A 20,071-nucleotide genomic window follows, 5' to 3' on the forward strand; every position below is an offset into this window, starting at 1 on the left:
AAAGTAATATACTAAGTGTATGGGAAATAAGATCCAATAAGAAGAGGCCAATAAGTGGATTTTCCTGGATTGTTTCCAAACTAGCAATGACTAGTTTTAAGTCTAGTGTTCCTTCATATATACGGATGGGATTAGCAAAGATTTTCAAAATATTTTTACACTGATAATAAGCTAAAGAGATTTTTTTAACCAACTGCACAGTCAAAGAGATATGAATTTGATGGGGTTAGTGTTTAAAGTAAATAGGTGGATTCTCTTCTGATCATTACATTTACTTTTGACTCTGATTCATATGTGACCAGTTTTATATAAAATATTAATGGACAATTAAATAAATAAGATATAGCAAAATATCCAAATGAATAATTAAATATTAAAAATCAATTAAGATGAATAATAGCAGTTGAAACAATATATCAGTTGATGATGCTATTCTAATAATCAAATCTCATATTATTTCAGTTTACCTGAATGATTTTCATTCTGGTTTTTTCTTCAAATCAATACTTAACATTATTATTCCTTAGTTTGTAAACAAGAGGCTTAGCCTGTAGACAACAAAGGAGTGAGTTTTTCCCTTAGTCTATGGAGCTGACTGATGATGGCTAGAAGTGCATAAATGTAGCAGACTCAAAGAACTCAGTAAGAGAAAAGATGTAGGAGCACAGGTACTGAAGGCCTTGGACTTGCCTTCAGTAGAACTGTTGAAGACGCTGGCGTTGATGATATTAGATGTAAAAATAGCCACATTTGGGCAAAAATGTCTAAATTGTAGAACATTGTTTGAAATGTACCAAAACATAGAATCAAAGATTATTAACATAACAACATTAACATAAATGTGGAAGCATTGTGTGGGGAATAAGTTTATAGAAATGATAGTTGACCAAATCTATGTTACAGAACTGTACACTGATGATGAAGTCTGTGGGAGCTGATATATACAGTCCGTACCAATAATGTATACTGTTGAAATAAGGGAAATATAAATCTGAGAGTACATATTCACATTGTAATCCAAAGGAATATACATACATATTACATAATACATACACATACACACACATACACACACACACACACAGGGTTCATATACAATTGCAGCTAACGTGGCAATCTGCAATGTCAAAATGTGGAAAATCAGTTGTAAGTCATGTATTAAGTGTAAGAGATGGGGATATATCCTGTCATAATTTACACCAATATTTTTTGGTTAATTATCATAGAATAATAAAGATAAAGAAGAACAGATTGCTGACGAAATAATACATGGGTGTGTGCACATAGGAACTTTACTGTATGAGTGTCAACTTGCACAAATATCCCAACAGTTAAAATTGTTTCAAGTTTATAATAGAAATCTGAGTTCATATGACTTTGAGCTATGTATGATTTTAACCTCATTGTAATTATTAATTTCATTATAATTATTAAACCTACAGAAATTTAGATTATCAATTCTTCTTAATTCAATATTTAATCAATATTGTTTTAAAAAGAATTTCAGAATGCATGCTATGTGCAATACTTGCCATGCCATGAGCATATTGATCTTTCTTGTGGCCTTCCAGCAATGTCTTTATTTGAAGATTGCACCTGCTTTGAGGTCTTCAATTAATATTATCTAAGATGCTATGGAATCTGCCAAGGAAGAAAAGTAATTAATAGTTTCAGCCAGCTGCAGAATCTACAATCCAGCAGAGTTACAAGGAGAGCAAGATATCCTTATGTGTGCACCAGTGGCACAAAAATTATGGTGGTAACCACATGCTATGTGATTAGACCACGTCTGATAGTCTAAGCCCAACCCACTATTTATGTATCATGAAGTCATAGGTCATAGAGGAAACCTACTCCTGCCATTTTGTTCAATGGCTATAATTTTAAATGTATTTGAAATACTTATTCTTGCACCTTCAGGTAGGATTACCTCTTTACTCTCATCACATAAGCTTCTTTTCTGAGCAGATGGACACCATTTTGGAAAGGGACAACTGGACAAAATCCAGTCAATTAAAAATTAGTTCTCCAGATTTAAATGATGCGTCTGTAGCATGACATCTACACTTGAGGATCAGAGAATATAACACAATAGGCTTGTAATAACTGTAACAGAGGACCAGGAAGGCTGCTGTGAGATAGTATCTTACATAATGTCAAAAAGTCGAAACCCATAGATTATCAAATTGTGTGACAGCACCATACCAACTGGATGAGAAAACCTCAAAATGCTTTACCCATAGATCAAGATTTACAGGAGTTTAATGGCTGATGAGAGAGAGAAAATCAGTCGTTTCAAGGATTGAGCAAGATCAGGTATGAGAGGAGATGGGGATGATATACAATGGGTCAGGAATTTGAACCAAAGTGTGTATCAATTGGTGATGGGGAACTAGGAATAGCTACCAGGAATAGCTACCAGCAAGTCCCTGATGCCAGGAAAGCAAGAGGCTTCCAGGACTGAATGAGGATGAAATTAACTGAAATGCACAACAAAGGGGAGGGGGAAAAGAAAAAAAAATAAATTTAAGCATACTGTGTTAAAGAAATAGGAACACCCTTCCTTACATATAAGTGACTCAAATATATATATATATTTGAGTCAATAGAAATCCAGATCATATTGATAATATCTATTATAACTCAATACCAATAAATAAAATTATTGAATGCAAGATTCTTACAAATTCTGATTGAAGGAATCTTCCCACAACTCATTCTATGATGCTTCCTTCACCTTGATACTGAAACCACACAAAGACTCAACAAAGAAAGAGAATTTCAAAGAAAATTCCTGTTATGAACACTGACACAAAAATACTAAATAAAACACTGAAAAAACAACTCCATGAACACATCAAAGATATCATCTATAAAATATATAAAAATCCATGAAACTAATCACCATATAAATAAACAAAATCCTTTGGCAACATCCAATACCCATGTATGTTAAAAACCTCAGAGAGTTACAAGTCACATTCTGAAACAAAATAAGTAAAATATAGCAATTCAGTAGCCAACATCATATTATATGAAGGAAAACTTAAAACTGTCCCACTAAGACTGTGTACAAAATAAGGCTATCTACTCTCTCCCTATCACTTTAATATACTATTTAAACTTCTAGCTGGAGCAATAAGACAAGAAAGGACATCAAACAATTGGAAAGGAAGAAGTAAAAAAAATCCTATTTGTAGATTATCATAGTATAAATAAGAAATTGTAGTCTTAGATATTTCAAAATCTAGTTTAATATGGGTTCTCACATGCGTCAAACGTTCTTCTAGCCTACCATTCACAGGTTGGAGAGAAAAGGGTAGTAAATAGGACAAAGGAATATGGACCTGTTTAGAAGTATTTCACTGAGGAAATTCCAATCTCTGTTTGCCAGGATCTCTTCAGTCCAGTTCAGTAGTATCATGATACAACAGTCTACTTCAAAAGTGTCACCACAGCAGTATCCAAAAGAAACAGCCAGGCCTCAGTCAAATCTGCATAAGTCAGCCAGTCAGCAGGAGTGACCAGCACCAGCTGGAGTGTTGGAAGGTCTCTGGTATGCCTCTTTCAAAGAAGTAAAGATCAATGAAGACATTAGACTTAAAAAATGTTGCACAGTTCGTTATTTAAGTGCCCCACCACTGTCCATTGGAAACCAGTTAGACTTGCTTCAACATCATACATCCTACCACAGGTCTTGTCTCAGCAAAATATCATGTGAATTTGCCTCAGCAAAATATTACATGATTTTCCACATGTAGCACAACTAGAAACTTTCACTTCAAGTGACCCTACACATTCTAACAGAAGGTGATAAACACCTTCAGCAAAGTGGGTGAATATGATACATTATTAACTCAAAGCAATTATTAGCCCTCCTTTATATAGTCATAAATGGACTGAAAGCAATGCAGTTTACAATAGCCACAACTGATATAAGGTATCTTGGTGTAACTCTAACAAAGCAAGTATAAGACCTATATGACAAGCATTTCACGTCTCTGAGGAACAAACTGGAGGAAGATACCAAAAGATTAAACATCTCCCATGTTCGTATATAAATAGTATTAACAGATCTTACCAAAAACATTTGACAGAGTCTATGCAATCCCCATCTAAATTTCAACAAATTCTTTTACAAATCTTGAAAGAAAAATCCTCAATTTCATATGCAAAAACAGTAAACAAAGGACAGCTAAAACACTCCTGAACAATATATGAACTGCTGGAAAATCACTATCCCTGACTTCAAGCGGTACTACAGAGCAATACTAATAAAAATCACTATGGTATTAGTGTAGAAACATAAAAGTTGATCACTGGAATTGAATCAAAGTCTCTGAAATAAATGCATACACCTATGGCCCCTCGATTTTTGATTAAGAAGCCAAAACCACTAATCAAAAAGGGAGAGTACAGTTACCAAATTGTGCTGTTCTAACTGGATATCTACATGCAGTAGAATGCACAAAACTCAACCCCAAATGGATCAAAGAGCTCAATTTAAAACTATATACACAAAGTCTAATGGAATAAAAGGTGAGGAATAACTTTGAATTTACCAGTACAGGAGACAATTTCTTTAACAATAGCTCAGGCACTAAGAAAAACAATGAGCATATGGGACTCCATGAAACTGAAAAGCTTCTGTAAGTCCAATGGCACTGTCAGTAGAACAAAACAACAGCCTACAGATTGGAAAACGGTCTTCTCCAACATTACATCTGACCAAGGACTACCATTAATTTATAAAAAAAAATAATAATAATTTTGACACCAAAAAGCCAAATGACCTAATTTAAAATTGAAGGGGCTCGAGACCCCATATAAACAACAATGACAACCAACCAGAGCTTCCAGGGACTAAGCCACTACCCAAAGACTATATATGGACTGACCCTGGGCTCCAACCTCATAGGTAGCAATGCATAGCCTAGTAAGAACACCAGTGGAAGGGGAAGCCCTTGGTCTTGCCAAGACTGAACACCTAGTGAACATGATTGTTGTGGGGAGGGTGGTAATGGGGGGAGGATGGGGAAGGGAAGCCCATATAGAAGGGGAGGGGGAGGGGTTATGGGGATGTTGGCCCGGAGACTGGGAAGGGGAATAACAACCGAAATGTAAATAAGAAATACTCAAGTTAATAAAGATAAAAATAAAATAAAATAAAATAAAATAAAATAAAATAAAATGTCATACAGAGCTTATCAGGGAATTCTCAGCAAAGGAAACTTTACTGTTTTATAAGCACCTAAAGAAATGATACATATCATTAGTCATCAGGAAAATGCAAATCAAAATGACCCTGAGATTCTACCTTATACCAATCAGAATGGGTGAGATCAAAAACTCAAGGGACAGCACTTAGGCAGGTAGTTGCAAATAGTTCCACCTGAAGACCCTGCTATGTTGCTCCACATATAATCCCAAAAGATTCTCTTCAAAAACCCATGGACAAGTACTCTACTATGCTCCTAACAGCTTTATTTATAATAGCCCAAAACTGTTAAAAATAAGATGTCTATTAACTGAAGAATAGATTCAGAAAATGTGGTTCATTTAGACAATGGATTACTATATAGCTATGAAAAAAAGGATGTCATGATTTTACAGACAAATGGATAGTACTAGAAAATACCATTCTGACTATGGTAACCCAGACCCAAAAAGACATTCATGGTATAGATTTACTTATAAGCAGATATTAGCTACAAAGTACAGGATAACCATGCCACTATCAACAAGCCCAAAGAAGCAAAATAACAAGGGTCAAAGGGATGGTTGAATCTTTCTTAGAAGGGGTATCAAAACAGATATAGGAGCTCAATGGGAGAAATGAAGTGGGAGGGAGAGGCTTCACCATCAGCCAATGGGAAGAGATGTAGAAATTCACAGGCCAGGGGTAGATGGAGTTCAGGGTGTCTGATAGTAAAGTTGGAAGAAGGTTTGGGGATTCAAAGAAGACAAGAACTCCATAGGAAATCCATCAGAGTCAATTAAATTGGAAACTTGTTGATGCCCAGAGACTGAATCACCAACTAAGGAGTGCCACAAGCCCACTGAACATATTTAACAGAGGAGCAACTTGATACCCTACAACAAGAGAGGAGGCTCTCACTGAATCTTTTGCCTGCTTGGCTGTGGGTCCTGTTCTTCTAAATGGACTGCCATATCTGGCCTCAGTAGAAGAGGATGTGGATGTGCCTAATCCTGCAGCAAATTGATGTAGCTGGGTAAACAGGGTGATGGCTGTTACCTATAGGGGGAATTTCTCTTTTCAAAGAGAGGGGAGGGAGAAACAGAGGGAGGGAAGTTCTACAAGAGGAGTTACTGAGATTAGAGGGGGAGCTTATATTGGGATATAAAGTGGATGAAAAAAGAAGAATGGAGAAGGTTTTTTCCAGATTAGGTGTAGATAGAGATTTGAGGTATGACCATTTGAGCTATGAGAATGAATGGAAATCTGCAATGACCAGGGGTGGGGGAGGCATCACGGGGACAAAACAGAGACCTGGTATGGGGGGGCTCCCATGAATCAATGGGGGGTGACTTTAACCAAGACTCAGAGGAGTAGTAGTATTGAACCTGAAGAAATCATCACCTAAAGCCAGACAGGAACCCCAGTATAGCAATATAGACATCAAACCACCCTCAAAACTTTCAATCCAAAAATTTATCTCATCTACAAGAAATTCAAGGACATGGTATGGTACAGAGTCTGAGGGAATGGTCAAACAGTAAAGGACCCAAACATAGACCCATAACAAGGCAATCACCAATCCCTGACACTATTAATGTTATTTTGTTATGTTTGCATTTCTTTGAGAGGTTCCATTCTGGAGCTGCTTCAGACACTGTGGAGACGCACACTCAAACACTTGATGTAGTATGGGTCTCTTCTGATAGAGTTGAGGGAAAGTTTGAGGGCCTTAAAGGGGATAGAAAATCTACAGAAAGGACAGCAGTTTTAACTAACCTGGAACCTTGGGGGCTTTCAGAGATTGAACCAACAATGAAAGAGCATGCATGGACAGGACCCACTCCCCACAGCATGATAGATGCAAATATTTAGCTTAGTCTTCATATGGTTTCTGCACCACTAGGGAGGAGGCTATCCCTAAAGCTCTTGCCTGTCTTCAGAACATGTTCTTCCAGCTGGGTTGCCTTGTCTGGCCTCAGTGCAGAATATGTGCCTAGCCCTGCAGAGACTTGATGTGCTTGGGTTTTGGTTACCCAAGAGGGTCTTCATCCTCTCAGAAATGGGAGGAAAAGAGGGGGCAACTGCAGGAATGAAGTAAATAATAATAACAATAATAGAAAGAAGTCAATAACAAGAAAGCAAATTATACAATGCCAGATTCTTATAAAAGCTAATGTAATTTTCAAAATTTTTGCACATAAAATGAAATGTTCCTTTTTTTTTCTCTTAGATTGTGGTGTAACTTAAACCCAGATTTGGCTTTCTCTCTTGTATTATCTGTTTCATTAGGATTGTTTTAGTTATCTGGCATCCTTTATCCTTCCTTAGGAATTTTAAGATTATTTTTCTGTTTCTACAAAAAATGTTGTAAGTACATCATTAAATTGTTGAATGGTTTTGGTTGGATGCTCCTTTATAGAATTTCAAGACTTGGAGTGGGTTGTGGATTTGGTTTCCAAAATTACACAAGACCCCTCATGTCTGCATGTAAGATACTGAGGGACCCTGCTCCTAGTTAGTTTTGACTGGTAAATAAAGTTGCCACCAGCCAATGTCTGTGCAGGTAGACAGAGGCAGGACTTTATAATTCCTGGGCAAGGAAATGACAAGTAGAGGAAGGAGAGCCATCATGGCTTTCAAAAGAGTTGAGTCCATGCCTGAGTGATGCTGGACAGTGAACATAGCCTTCATTTAGGCGCTGGGGAATTCATTCACAGAAGCCTGCATGTCTGGGTCTGGGTCACCCAAAGTGGAATAGACATTTTAGTAAGCAATAATGCAGGAATATCCAGAGGGGAGTGTATTAGCTGCTTGGAGGCTTGTTATAGCAAGCACTTCCAATAATCAAATCTATAGAAACAGAGAGCAACTATTATTACATACTAAAGTCTAAGAAAAATGAAATACTGCTGTACTGTTGGTAAAGTTCCTAGGACTTTTCTTGAAATGATAAAGAAATAGTCAACATTAGAATATGATGATGGCTTATGAATATTGTAGGTGTAGGTTTAGTGGGGTCCAATATCTACTCCAACATGGGGCTTGGACTACTCTGGGAAGCAGGATGTAGAGAAGTTGACTGCATTTAACCAATGCCACCACCTAGAAGGGTGTCAGCCTATTGGAAGCTGTGGGACACTACTCCTGGGGTGAGGAAGCACAGACTTGGACAACAAGCTAATGCTCATCAATGACTAAATGACTGCTGAAACATGGAGTAACATCCAGCTCCAGGGATGAGTCACCTGCTAATTTAGCCTTTACTTATAATAATAAACACATAATTTTTGAACTATTCAATATTTACTTTCCAACACAATAAGAATACAATACAGTTAAGTAGTCTGAGAGTAATAAATAATTTATTGCATAGGATGTTCAATGTTTTAGGGAATTATAGAGGACTGTATCTCACCATGACAGGAACAGTAAAAACATCTTATCTTAATATGTAAAGATATTATCCCCTAGTTCTGTTTCTAAAATAATTCTATCACTGGTGAATTGTGGTATAAGAACTACTATAATACTTAGGAATATATATTTATCAATAAATACATAGATGCATACAATAACTACTAAGAAAACATGGTCATGAATTTGGAGGATAGTATGGAAGGATAAGTAGGAGAGAGGAAAGGTAAAGGAGAAATGCAATTAGAATACAACTCAAAATAACAAAAGATGGTAAAAAGGAAATTAGTATGGCATTATCAGAAATAATGAACTGTAGTGATTCAAAGGATGTTTTAGAATATTAATATGGGATTATATCAAAACATACTTTAAAATGTAGGAATACATTTTCTTTTTTTTTCTTGTAGGTCATCAGCATACAAAGATAAATGTAGATTGTCTGCCCCTCAGAATGTTAGGCAAGCATTAGGCACGGATAGGTTTGGAAAGTTCCTGCTTAAATGCAGCTATTAAGATATTGGTCCATAATCGTGAGGGTGAGGCTGTGCCAATAAATCTTATTTGGAGAATTATAAATCAAATGTGTGTGTGTGTATTTGTGTGTGTGTATGTATGTATATTATATATATGGGCAAGAACAATTAATGAAAAAAAGGTCATAGATTTGAAAAAGAGCAAGGAGAATTATATTATTTTGAGGAGGAAATAAAAATAGTGCAATTGCAGTTAATAATATAAAAGGAAATCATTCTATTACATTATTTTATTTATTTGCATTCCAAATTTTACCTCTCTTCCTGGTTGCCTCTCCCAGAGTCCATCATCCCATCCTCCCTCTCCTTTGCCTCGAAGAGGGCCTCCTCTCTCATTGAGGTCTACACGGCAGTGCTTTGCTACCTATGTGCTTGGGGGGCCACAGACTAGCAAATGGATACTCTTTCTTTGGTGGTTTAGACTCCAGAAGCTCTGCGGGTTCTGGATTAGTTAATACTGTTGTTCTTTCTATTCCTCCTATGGGGTTTCCCTCAACTTCAGCTCCTTCAATTCTTGCCTTGACTCTTCTATATCAGTTCTAACTTCAGTCCAATGATCAGGTGTATCTGCACTTGTCTCAGTCAGCTACTGATAGAGCCTCTAGAGGAGATGCTAGACTCCTGTCTGCAAGCACAACATGGCATTAATAATAGTGTCAGAGATTGGTGCCAGCCCATGGAATGAGCTGGTCACCTGATGGCCTTTACTTCAGTTTCTGTTCCATGTTTGTCCCTGCATTCCTTTTGTACAGAAATAACTCTAGGTCAAAAAGTTTGAAGGTAGATGGGTTCCCATCCTCCCTTGGCCACTTTCTAATGGAGGTATACCCCAATTTTTAATTGGGTTATTCAGTTTTCTGAAGTATACCTTCTTGAATTCTTTGTATATCTTGAATATTATCTCTCTTGTGCAATTTAAAACAATGCCAGGAAATTTGGTTAGATAGAAAATGTTGAGACCTGGAGATGTGGTGGTCATATACCTGAGGCTTAGGGGACTGCCAGCTCCCTGTCAGACCCTTGACTTGAAACACAGGCATGCACTTCAAATAAAAGAAATGTGTCCTATAGCCATGTAGTCAGAAAACAGAGTTCTCCATCCTAATGAGTTACTGGAGGCCTGAAGAGCTTAGCCAATAAGATTCCCTTCCCAGATATTCCTCCTTACAAAAGGTATGTAATCTCAGGCCTACCCTGAGATGTGGGAAGGGTACATTGTACATCCATAATCTGCCATGAACTATCAATGAATTGTTAAGGCTCATGGACTAACTCTTTCAACAAGGACATGCAGGGGGAAGTAATGGAGGTGGCATTCTACTACAGAGGTTCAACTTAATTCTCCTGTAGATGGCCTCTTTGCTCTTCTAGCCACAACCACCACTAAGGTAGCACCCACAAAGCTATGGACAATCAATTAGGAGCCATCATAGGACAAACTAATAATTAGCAGGTGGTCTTCCTGAGGTGACTGCCTTAGATTAATGTCTATAACAGAACTCCAGTAGGCAAGGCCCAACAGATTTTTTTAGGAAATTTTAATATGCTTTTCCTGTAATTGTATGAAAAACACTATGTGTTAGCTAACCCTTTTGAGCAGATACCTGCAAATTTTAGAAGATGTACTGTTTTGCAGAGATGCTATATAGACAAATTGATGACTTCTTAATTCTTTTTAAAATTTTATTGGTTATTTATTTACATTTCAAATGTTATCCCCTTTCCTAGTTAAAACCTTTATCCTCTACCCATCACCCCTGCTTCTATGAGGGTGCTCCCAAACTCCTTCCACCATAAGACCCTAGCATTCCCCAAGGCTGGGTCATCTAGCCTCCACAGATGCAGCCATTACAAGTCTCCCAACCAGGACCAAATGATTTTAGTGCAGAATTCTTCAGACCTTCAAAGAAGAACTGATTAATACCACTATTTCTCAAATGATTGCATAAAATAGCAACAGAAGGAACACTACCAATATGTTCTATGGAGTCAGTTACACTGAAACCTAAATCACACAAAGACTCCTCAAGTTAAGAGAACTTCAGACCAATTTCTTTCAGGAATATTGATGTAAAAATACTAAATAAAATTCTTGTAAGCTGAATCTAAGAATGAATCAATCGAGAGACTCCTACTGACCAGAACCACTATTCACATCCCTGTCCTCAGACCAGGCTAAATGCTGTCCCCAGCCTGTGGACCCCTGACTTGGTTCTCTGCTCTTCCATAACTCCCAGAGGCAGCTGGATGTCCAAGAGTCAGAAAACCCCATGTCTCAAGCTTCATTTCAGGCAAGGAAGCTCCTGAAGCAGCTCCAGATTTCCCCTATCTTAGACTGATATTTGCTACACCCAGAATATGTCTAGGTGCTTCCCTACAGCCTGGCACTGAGTCCAGACAGTCAGTATCCTGGGGTAATGAAGTCAAACTCCAACAGCAGAGTAGACACAGATCAACACACTCTATCAGATATATTCTTTACCAACCCTACTTTTTATATTTTCTATTTTGTTCTTTTGACAGGTTCCTTTAATTTACAGAAGGTTTTCGGTTTTATAAGATCCCATTTTTTTGTCAATTGTTGATCTCAGAGCCTGAGCCATTGGTGTTCTGTTCTGGATATTTTCCCTTGAGCAAATGTGTTCAAGGCTCTTTCCCACTTTCCCTTCTATTAGATTCAGCATATCTGGTTTTATGTGGAAGTACTTGATCCACTTGGACTTGAAAACATTTTCCCAAGCAAATGACACGACTTTTATAGAAAGGTAAGTTAAACAGAACCACTATCATTATTTATATTCTTTCCTTAAACTTTACTTTATCATTGCATATTATTTTAGTATGTTTATAAATTTCTTCATCATCTAAGTTTTAAATTTACATTTTGTTATATATTACTTACTTATATACATATCATTATAAATCATGTAATAATTCTTACACTAAATTTCATGTAGAGAATTTGCCCAATGCATTTCACAAGTAACTAAAAATATTCAACAAGTATGTCAAAACGACTGTAAACCAACATGGCTTGACATAAAATAAGTAAATATCAGAATTGTTTTCTTGCTATACTACTGAGATATAGAGCAAGATGCACAAAAGCTGTAAACTTATATGTATATAGATCCTAAAATAAAAGTGATTCTAAACAAATAATTTCTTGTGGATTGATGTTTATATGCAGGTGAGGGCAGACACAACATAAGGCAAAGCCTATGAGGGCAGTGAAAAAGAAAGGTAGGGGCAGGGGTTTTGTAAGGCAGGAGAGATGAGAAGCTAGGAGACAAACCAAGATGAAGGCAGAGAAGGACAACCCAGATTTGTGTGACTTTAAGTGGCCGTAGGTAGCTATGAATATTTCATAAGGGATGAATTTTTATAAGACAATTTGTCTTATCTAGATGTGCAGTTTATATCAATATCAATTGGTTGTGATTTTATTGTGTGGATTTTTGTGGAGTGAGAATTTACTAATATAAATCTGATTGATACATTATAAGCTTATTGAGTTTTGATTTTCATGGGTTACTAGGAGTTGTGACTATAACCACAGGGAGCAGATGCTGGAATGTGAACAGAGTTCACAGAGAAGAGTCAAAAGAGTATCCTTTAATGCTCAGCAGCTACTGGGGTCAGAGAGTAGCCAAAACCAATGTGGTGCTCCTATCGAGGCAGAGAGACCACCAAAGACAGAGAGTAACAGGAGGTAGCATGGCACGGTTCTTGGTGTGACCAAACATTCAAATATTTACTGCAACAGTTGCCCATATGTTTCTACTGAAATCAGATATAAAAACAGAGTAGGCTAGTCTCAGGTTGTAAGAGATGAGAACTTCTATTCAAACATAACCCTCTTTCTCTGAGTGGAATATTTCTCTTTTCCCTTCTTTCTGGATTAAAAAGAAATTAGCTTGAAGAGTTTGAGGAGGGATATGGAAAACAATATTTAAGTCAGTCGTCTATGGTGCTATAAAGTTGGTAAGCCACTTATTGCTACTTCATGGTTGGTTGATTTGAAAATTTAATATACTGTGTAGATATGAGTCTGTTTCAAAAGAATATTGATAATGACCTCCAGCTAGAATCGCCTCCCTTGTGTTTTACCTCAGTAAAATCAACAAAGGAAATTCCATTTTATCCTCTGATTTCCAATTCTGCAATATAATCAGGTATTAAATTATTTCTTCTCTTTACAATAGAAATTTAATAAAACTATATGAGACATGTTGTCAAGATATTAAAGCAGTGGATTTTCTGAAATGTTAGTGACATAAGCAAATGGTAGAACCTAGGTAAATTCTGGTTAAAAAACAGCAATAACCTGCAGAAATAAATAGTGTATGTTATGTTATTTTGATTGTTTTGATCTTTATTGACATCTACCACATGTACTTAGGTAATATGACAAAGTCAGAGAATTACTTTTTTAGAAGATTTTAACTTAGGATTAAACAAAAGTAATTTTCATTTACCTCATATATAACTAAAAAATGATAAAGTATAAGTCTTTGATACTCATTTCCTTGAAAAGTTCATACATCAAGCTTTTATGATATTCATATTTTCTATCCTCTCTTTGCAGGATTTGCCTTTCCTATTCACATAACTTTCTGCCTTCCTTTTTCTCCCCTTCTGTAATGCCCAGTTCTTCAGGCCTATACACTCTTGTCTGTGTGGTGTTCTCCTGGAGCATGTTTGATTTATAAGGACCTAAATATTTAAAAAATGTGATCCTTCATTTCTTAAAAGCCATCAGTTTATTTAGCTTCTTAGCTGTAGGTATGACTTCATGCTATGTCTGATCTCTGTTTCAATTTTTCACCAAGGTTGAGCTTTCAAAAATTCTATGCATGCTATCACATCTTATCTCGTTGTGATCCTGATTAGATATAATAACAACAAATACTACTAGACTAGACTGAGATATCCATTGGTTCAATAATGCATGAAAATGTCAGGAACACCAACTGCTTCCTTATTAGACTTAAGGCCTACCTCAAAAGATGCAACATATATATGGCACCAAGACCAATCTGTAAATAGGTAATAGACTCTAGGAAAGAACCTGAATTTTATTGTGTATTATTGAAACATTTGACAAACCATTTCTTTTACAATAGTATATGAAAACTCCTATATATCATTTCTTATCTTCTTTATATTGCTACTCCTTCCTCGGTGTCACTTGTTTTATTCTGTGTCATAACACACTACTTCAGAATCAATATAATTTTTACATTAATATTTCCTTTTTTTAGTTTTTTCCTTGTTTTTTTCTTTATTAACTTGAGTATTTCTTATTTACATTTCCATTGTTAGTCCCTTTCCCGGTTTCCGGGCCAACATCCCCCTAACCCCTCTCCCTCCCCTTCTATATAGGTGTTCCCCTCCCCATCCTCCCTCCATTACCACCCTCCTCCCAACAATCACATTCACTGGGGGTTCAGTCTTAGCAGGACCAAGGGCTTCCCCTTCCACTGGTGCTCTTACTAGGCTATTCATTGCTACCAATGAGGTTGGAGCCCAGGGTCAGTCCATGTATAGTCTTTGGGTCGTGGTTTAGTCCCTGGAAGCTCTGGTTGGTTTTCCTATCATTCGTTGCTTATTATAATCACAGAAAACAATAGGACTTATTGTATATTCTTCCAAATACTTTTTAATAGTTTTTTGTGTATACATAAGTATTTCAAAGATAACAATTTCACAAAGTATTTTCTGCCTTCATTATGATAAAAGATTTACTTCATATTTTAAGTAATATGAAGAAAATTCATCTATGAGACTTTGAAAGCATTCTCCAACAATACATAAGCAATTTTCTAATTAGTATGTATACACAAAACCATTTACTATATATACTGTTCCTAATTCACATGATCAATTCATGGTTCTGACAGTGTGTTCTCAATTTGGGAGATGATGGAAACCATATGATGTAGGTAGGGTCCAAGTATTAAAAGTGGTTCACCATGACCAGACATTATTCTTCTAAAATCAGCACATATGATGAGTCCAGCTATAAATGGAGCCAACTTAGTAAGCTGAACTTTATGACTTGTGATAAAACCAAACAAACAAAAAGCATCAAAACAATCAAACAAAGACAAACAAAATAAACACTTTCTCTTTGATGCATTCTCATGGGTACTGTATTCATAATGGATAAATTCTGACAAGCACCAAAAGTAAGTACCATATTCAGGTTGTATTGCTGTGACCTTTGTGCCTATAGGAGAAAGCTTTTGCAACTGGGTTTGGAAATAAATGGAGTAGTGAGCATATGGGCTAGAGAGGACATGTATGCTTTATGAAGATTTTGATGGGTAGTTATTGTATATTTCCACAATACCAGAATGGCAACGGAAGCAAGGAGAGTAAACATTCTGCTGAATCCTCAGATGAATATGATTATTCCATTGAGAATTGAACTGCAAAGCATTTGATTTACATTCATTAGACTCCAATCATTTTCCTATGCTTACATTTTGTAGGAGAGAAAATATAACGATGATGGACTGCTTTCAGCTAATATGGTAAATTAGAAGCTGCCTTTGCAAGATGCAGGGAAGAGGAGTTTCTGTGAGATGTAACAATCTATGTTCAAAGATAGACAAAAGACAATAATTATTAGAAATTTACAATGCTACATACAGGATAATGGGAAAAATCTAGATAAATAAAACAAAAACAACAACAACAAAAAAGAGATAATGTCACAGGAAAAAGAAGCATTGGGAAGTGAAACTGCTTTATAAAAATCCCCCAGTCACCACACGCCATTCTTTACACTCAGTTTAATTGGTCAGACCTTCCAGACTTGGCACAAGACTGAGAACTGTTATTGTCATTATGAAAAGCTACTGAAACACTAACCCAAGGTATTGCTGAAGCTCCAAGTATAGACATAAAAGAAAAATAAAGATCTATGAAAAAGCAAGAAGACAAAAAACACAAGAGAAAATCATCCCAAGTTAGCTATAGATTCACAAGTTATAATTGAATTGATGTACTGAAATCTTAGAGTAAGTCTCATTTGCTACTATCATTGTGATGAATAACATTTACCTTCAGTTACTGTATTCAGAATTTCAGTGGAAATATATCTTTAGCAGCGTCTATGTGTACAGAGAGTTTCCAGTCCAACAGCATGGCTACACTGAATAAAATACAGACACACCAGTATTACACAACTTTTTTGAAGGTTTATTTATTTTTTGAGTACACTGTTGCTGCCTTCACACATACCAGAAGAGGGCATTAAATCCAATTACAAATGGTTGTGAGTCACCATGTGGTAGCTGGGAATGGAACTCAGGACCTCTGAATGAGCAGTCCGTGCTCTTAACTGCTCAGCCATAGCTCTAGCACCAGACTGATAATTTTTTAATACTCAGTCTTCAAATGTTGGAAAGAATCAATGTTCAGGTCATTTTCATCTTTTGAAACAATTAATTTGAAGTTAGTTTGAAAAAGGAAGCACAGATTTTTAGAAAGCAATGTCTAGTTAAATAGCATATTAAGTGACAACTCAGAGAAAAATTTGACAGAATAGGACATACCCAACTCTCCTGGGAACAGAGAGGAAAGAAGAAAAGTCCCTTAAGAGAGAATAGTTCACAGACATACAGACACATGCACAGGGATACAGAGAGAGAGAGAGAGAGAGAGAGAGAGAGAGAGAGAGAGAGAGAGAGAGAGAGAGAGAGAGTTTGTCTAGAGTAATTTTACAGAGGCAGAGGCAGATTGATGATAGAACAAGCTAAACACAGGTGATGACAGAACAGAGATGTATTGAAAAGGAGTCAGATTAGAATAGATTGTTAGATAGTTGGAGGCCAAGTGTAAAATCAGTCAGAACTGAAATAAGCCATTTTTAATCAATGAGCTTGGAGAGCAGATTTTAGCCAGACGGCTGATTTAACCCATTCAGAGTTCAGAAAGAGCAAGAAAGAATGAATTTATTTAGAAGGAAAGTCTCTTCTAGGCTAAGATAAGATTGTACTGAGGCTACAATCTTCTAGGACTAGGCTTAGGTAGAATATGGAGCCAGTAAGTTTTAGATAAAACAATTACTTCCAGCAAATAGCAGTTACTTTTACATACAGGAATGTTTTTTGAAAGGTTTAACACATGAGCAATAACACCTGAATGTCATTAGGAACATCCCAGAACCATCAAATTAAAAAAACTGAACTAATAAACCAATAAAAAAGCAAAAAATTCAACTCTGAGATTTCAAATTACTACAGCAGGAATAATCAATAATACAAAACATAACTAATCTACAGATGATATGTGGATATGTAACTAGGAAATAAAATATGTATGCAAATGAGTGATTAAATAAATAAATAAATAATAAATAAATAAATAAATAATAAATAAATAAATAAATAAATAAATAAATAAATAAATAAATAAATTTTGTACCATAGGATCCTGCCATTCCACTGTTTGGGCTATGACCAAGAGACTTGATTTTGACAATAACCAGTAACTACCAAAGAGTTCTTTAATCCTAATCATTAGGGGAAATTAATGCCTAGTTTTATAAACATAGGCAACTATGTGTTTCTGTTGAGAATATGAAACTTAGAGGAGAATCTAATAGTGACAACTATCCAAACTAGTATAATCTCTAACTGCATACGCAGTGTTCATTGTGGCACACCCAGAAATGTGACTCTCTTTACAGCACTTGAAGAGGATTCCAGAATTGTCTATAGAGAGGAAACAAATGATGGTGGGGTAACAGCCACAATTCATCCACATAAAATATAACCACCCTGCTTTAACCTTGAGGAACATTTTGGAAGAGAATAAAAGAATATTCTAATAACCAGAGTACATGGAAGACTGTGGTAGTATTTTAATTTCTAAGCCTGTCAGGAGACTTCAACAGTATAGTTTCCTAAGAATTAAGCAAAAATGATACCGCATGACATTACCATACGAAACAGTAAATCAAGGACTCCATTCTCTGATGGAGAAATAAAAATATTAATGATTACTGAGAACAGAGTCAGACTTTCTATGTGTAAATATGACTGAAAGGAAAAGATGCCATTAATTTAAGATGGAGAACAGGGGAATCATGGCAGTGATTGGAGAGAGATGAGGAAAGAGATGTAATTATAGCCCTTACAAATAAAATTCTCAAAAATGAAGTAAGAATCATTTTGTTGTAATTAACATTTATCATTTTAAAAGTAATTTGTATCAAACATGCTGAAAAATATGTACGTATATAACATGATGGACAATCAACTGTGGGCATGAATATCCATGTACTCCTTACTATTTGTTTTACTTGCTGATTATGAGAAGTATATGAGATATTAGATGCTTAAAATTAAAGTTGAAATCTGTAATAGTAAATCATACCACAGTTCCTACCAAATTACTAGTAATAATGTAAAGTAGGATGAAATAAACATTATCAATCCAATATATGTGTTTTTAAATTTTTTGGTCGAATAAGTAATCTTCACACTACGTATGCTTACATATTTTTTCCTCCAAAGTATTTTCTTCAATGCAACACTGACATCCTTATTCCTCAGGCTGTAGATCAAAGGATTCAGCATGGGTACGACAGTAGTATAAAACACAGAGGACACTTTCCCTTGATCCATGGAACTGACTGATGATGGCTGAAGGTACATGAATGCTAGTGATCCAAAGAAGACAGCAACAGCCAAGATGTGGGAACTGCAAGTGCTGAAGGCTTTAGATCTGCCCTCAGTGGTGCGAATGCGGAGGATGCTGGCTATGATGAAGATGTAGGAAATAATAACAGTCAGCAGTGGGACAAAGATATTCAGTATTCCAAAAAATAAAATCAACATTTCATTGATATAGGTATTAGAGCATGCAAGCTGAAAAAGGGGAAGAACATCACAGAAATAGTGGTTAATGACATCTAATTTGCAGAACTGAATCCTAAGCATGAAGCCCAAGTTTACTGATGCACAGAATACAGCAAAGATATATACGCCTGAAATCAGAGAACAGTAAATCTGAAAAGACATGGTTGCATTATAAAGCAGCGGGTTACATATAGCAACATAGCGGTCATACGCCATTGCAGCTAACGTGTAGCATTCTGCAGTTCCAAAGATGACAGCAAAGTAGAGCTGAGCCAAGCATCCAGGGTAGGAGATGATGTTCTTCTCTGTCAAAAAGCTCATCAGCATTTTAGGGGTAACAACTGTGGACTGACAGAAGTCAATGAAGGACAGACTGCTGAGGAAATAATACATGGGTGTGTGCAGGTGGGAACTGAGAAGAATCAGTGTGATCATGCCCAAGTTCCCTGCTACAGTGATCAGATAGATTCCTGTGAAGAGGAGGAAGAGGGGCAGCTGAAGTTCTGACTTTTTTGAGAGCCCATCCAAGAAGAACTCAGTCACTATGCAATGGTTTCCTGCTGCCATATCCTCCATTTTTACCCTGAAGGAGTAAAACAGTCATAAACCTGTTAGAGTGATTTTAGTATGTAGCATAAAATTAAGAAAAAAATCTAAAACAACAACAACAAAAAAAAAAAAAAACTGATGCTTTCTCTGGTTGGGTGCTAGCTGTGGTGATCTTTCCCAGCCCCCACAGCTAGCTTCAAGCAGCTGTCTGGCTCTGATTCCCAAGGCTGGCTTGCTATGCTAACCAATCCAGCTTTTCCTGAAAAGGTCTGGTCTACTCCCTTTCCTCAGGCCATCCATCCCCATGGCTGGTCTTCAGAACAACAATAACCTCTCTGGTCTCACTCAGCTCTCTTTAGCCCCATGAAGGAAAATCCATAGAGATGTTTGTATTTATGCCAGCCAAATTTGCATTGCTAAATCTCAAACCCCAATATTCCCATGCAAAAAACACACAATTCAATTAATATATTTACAAAATGCACACATACATTGGT

At 36.4% G+C, this 20,071-nt stretch overlaps 1 protein-coding gene and 1 pseudogene across 1 annotated transcript; both read right to left on the bottom strand.

The window, feature by feature from the left end:
- Olr1282-ps (olfactory receptor pseudogene 1282) lies at window positions 479–1,331 on the bottom strand (annotated as a pseudogene).
- On the bottom strand, window positions 18,549–19,601 carry Or8g20e (olfactory receptor family 8 subfamily G member 20E). The gene has a single exon (NM_001000518.1). It carries the CDS (start codon window positions 19,599–19,601, stop codon window positions 18,549–18,551), a length of 1,053 nt encoding a protein of 350 aa, NP_001000518.1.
- Between the last annotated feature and the right edge of the window lie 470 nt (window positions 19,602–20,071).

The sequence above is a fragment of the Rattus norvegicus genome, chromosome 8, assembly GCF_021556685.1.
Source record: "Rattus norvegicus strain SHRSP/BbbUtx chromosome 8, alternate assembly SHRSP_T2T, whole genome shotgun sequence".
NCBI classification, from domain to species: domain Eukaryota; kingdom Metazoa; phylum Chordata; class Mammalia; order Rodentia; family Muridae; genus Rattus; species Rattus norvegicus.

Bases quoted from the DNA above. Each gene is read 5' to 3' on its own strand.
- Or8g20e (NM_001000518.1), bottom strand. From the start codon at position 19,601: ATGGAGGATATGGCAGCAGGAAACCATTGCATAGTGACTGAGTTCTTC.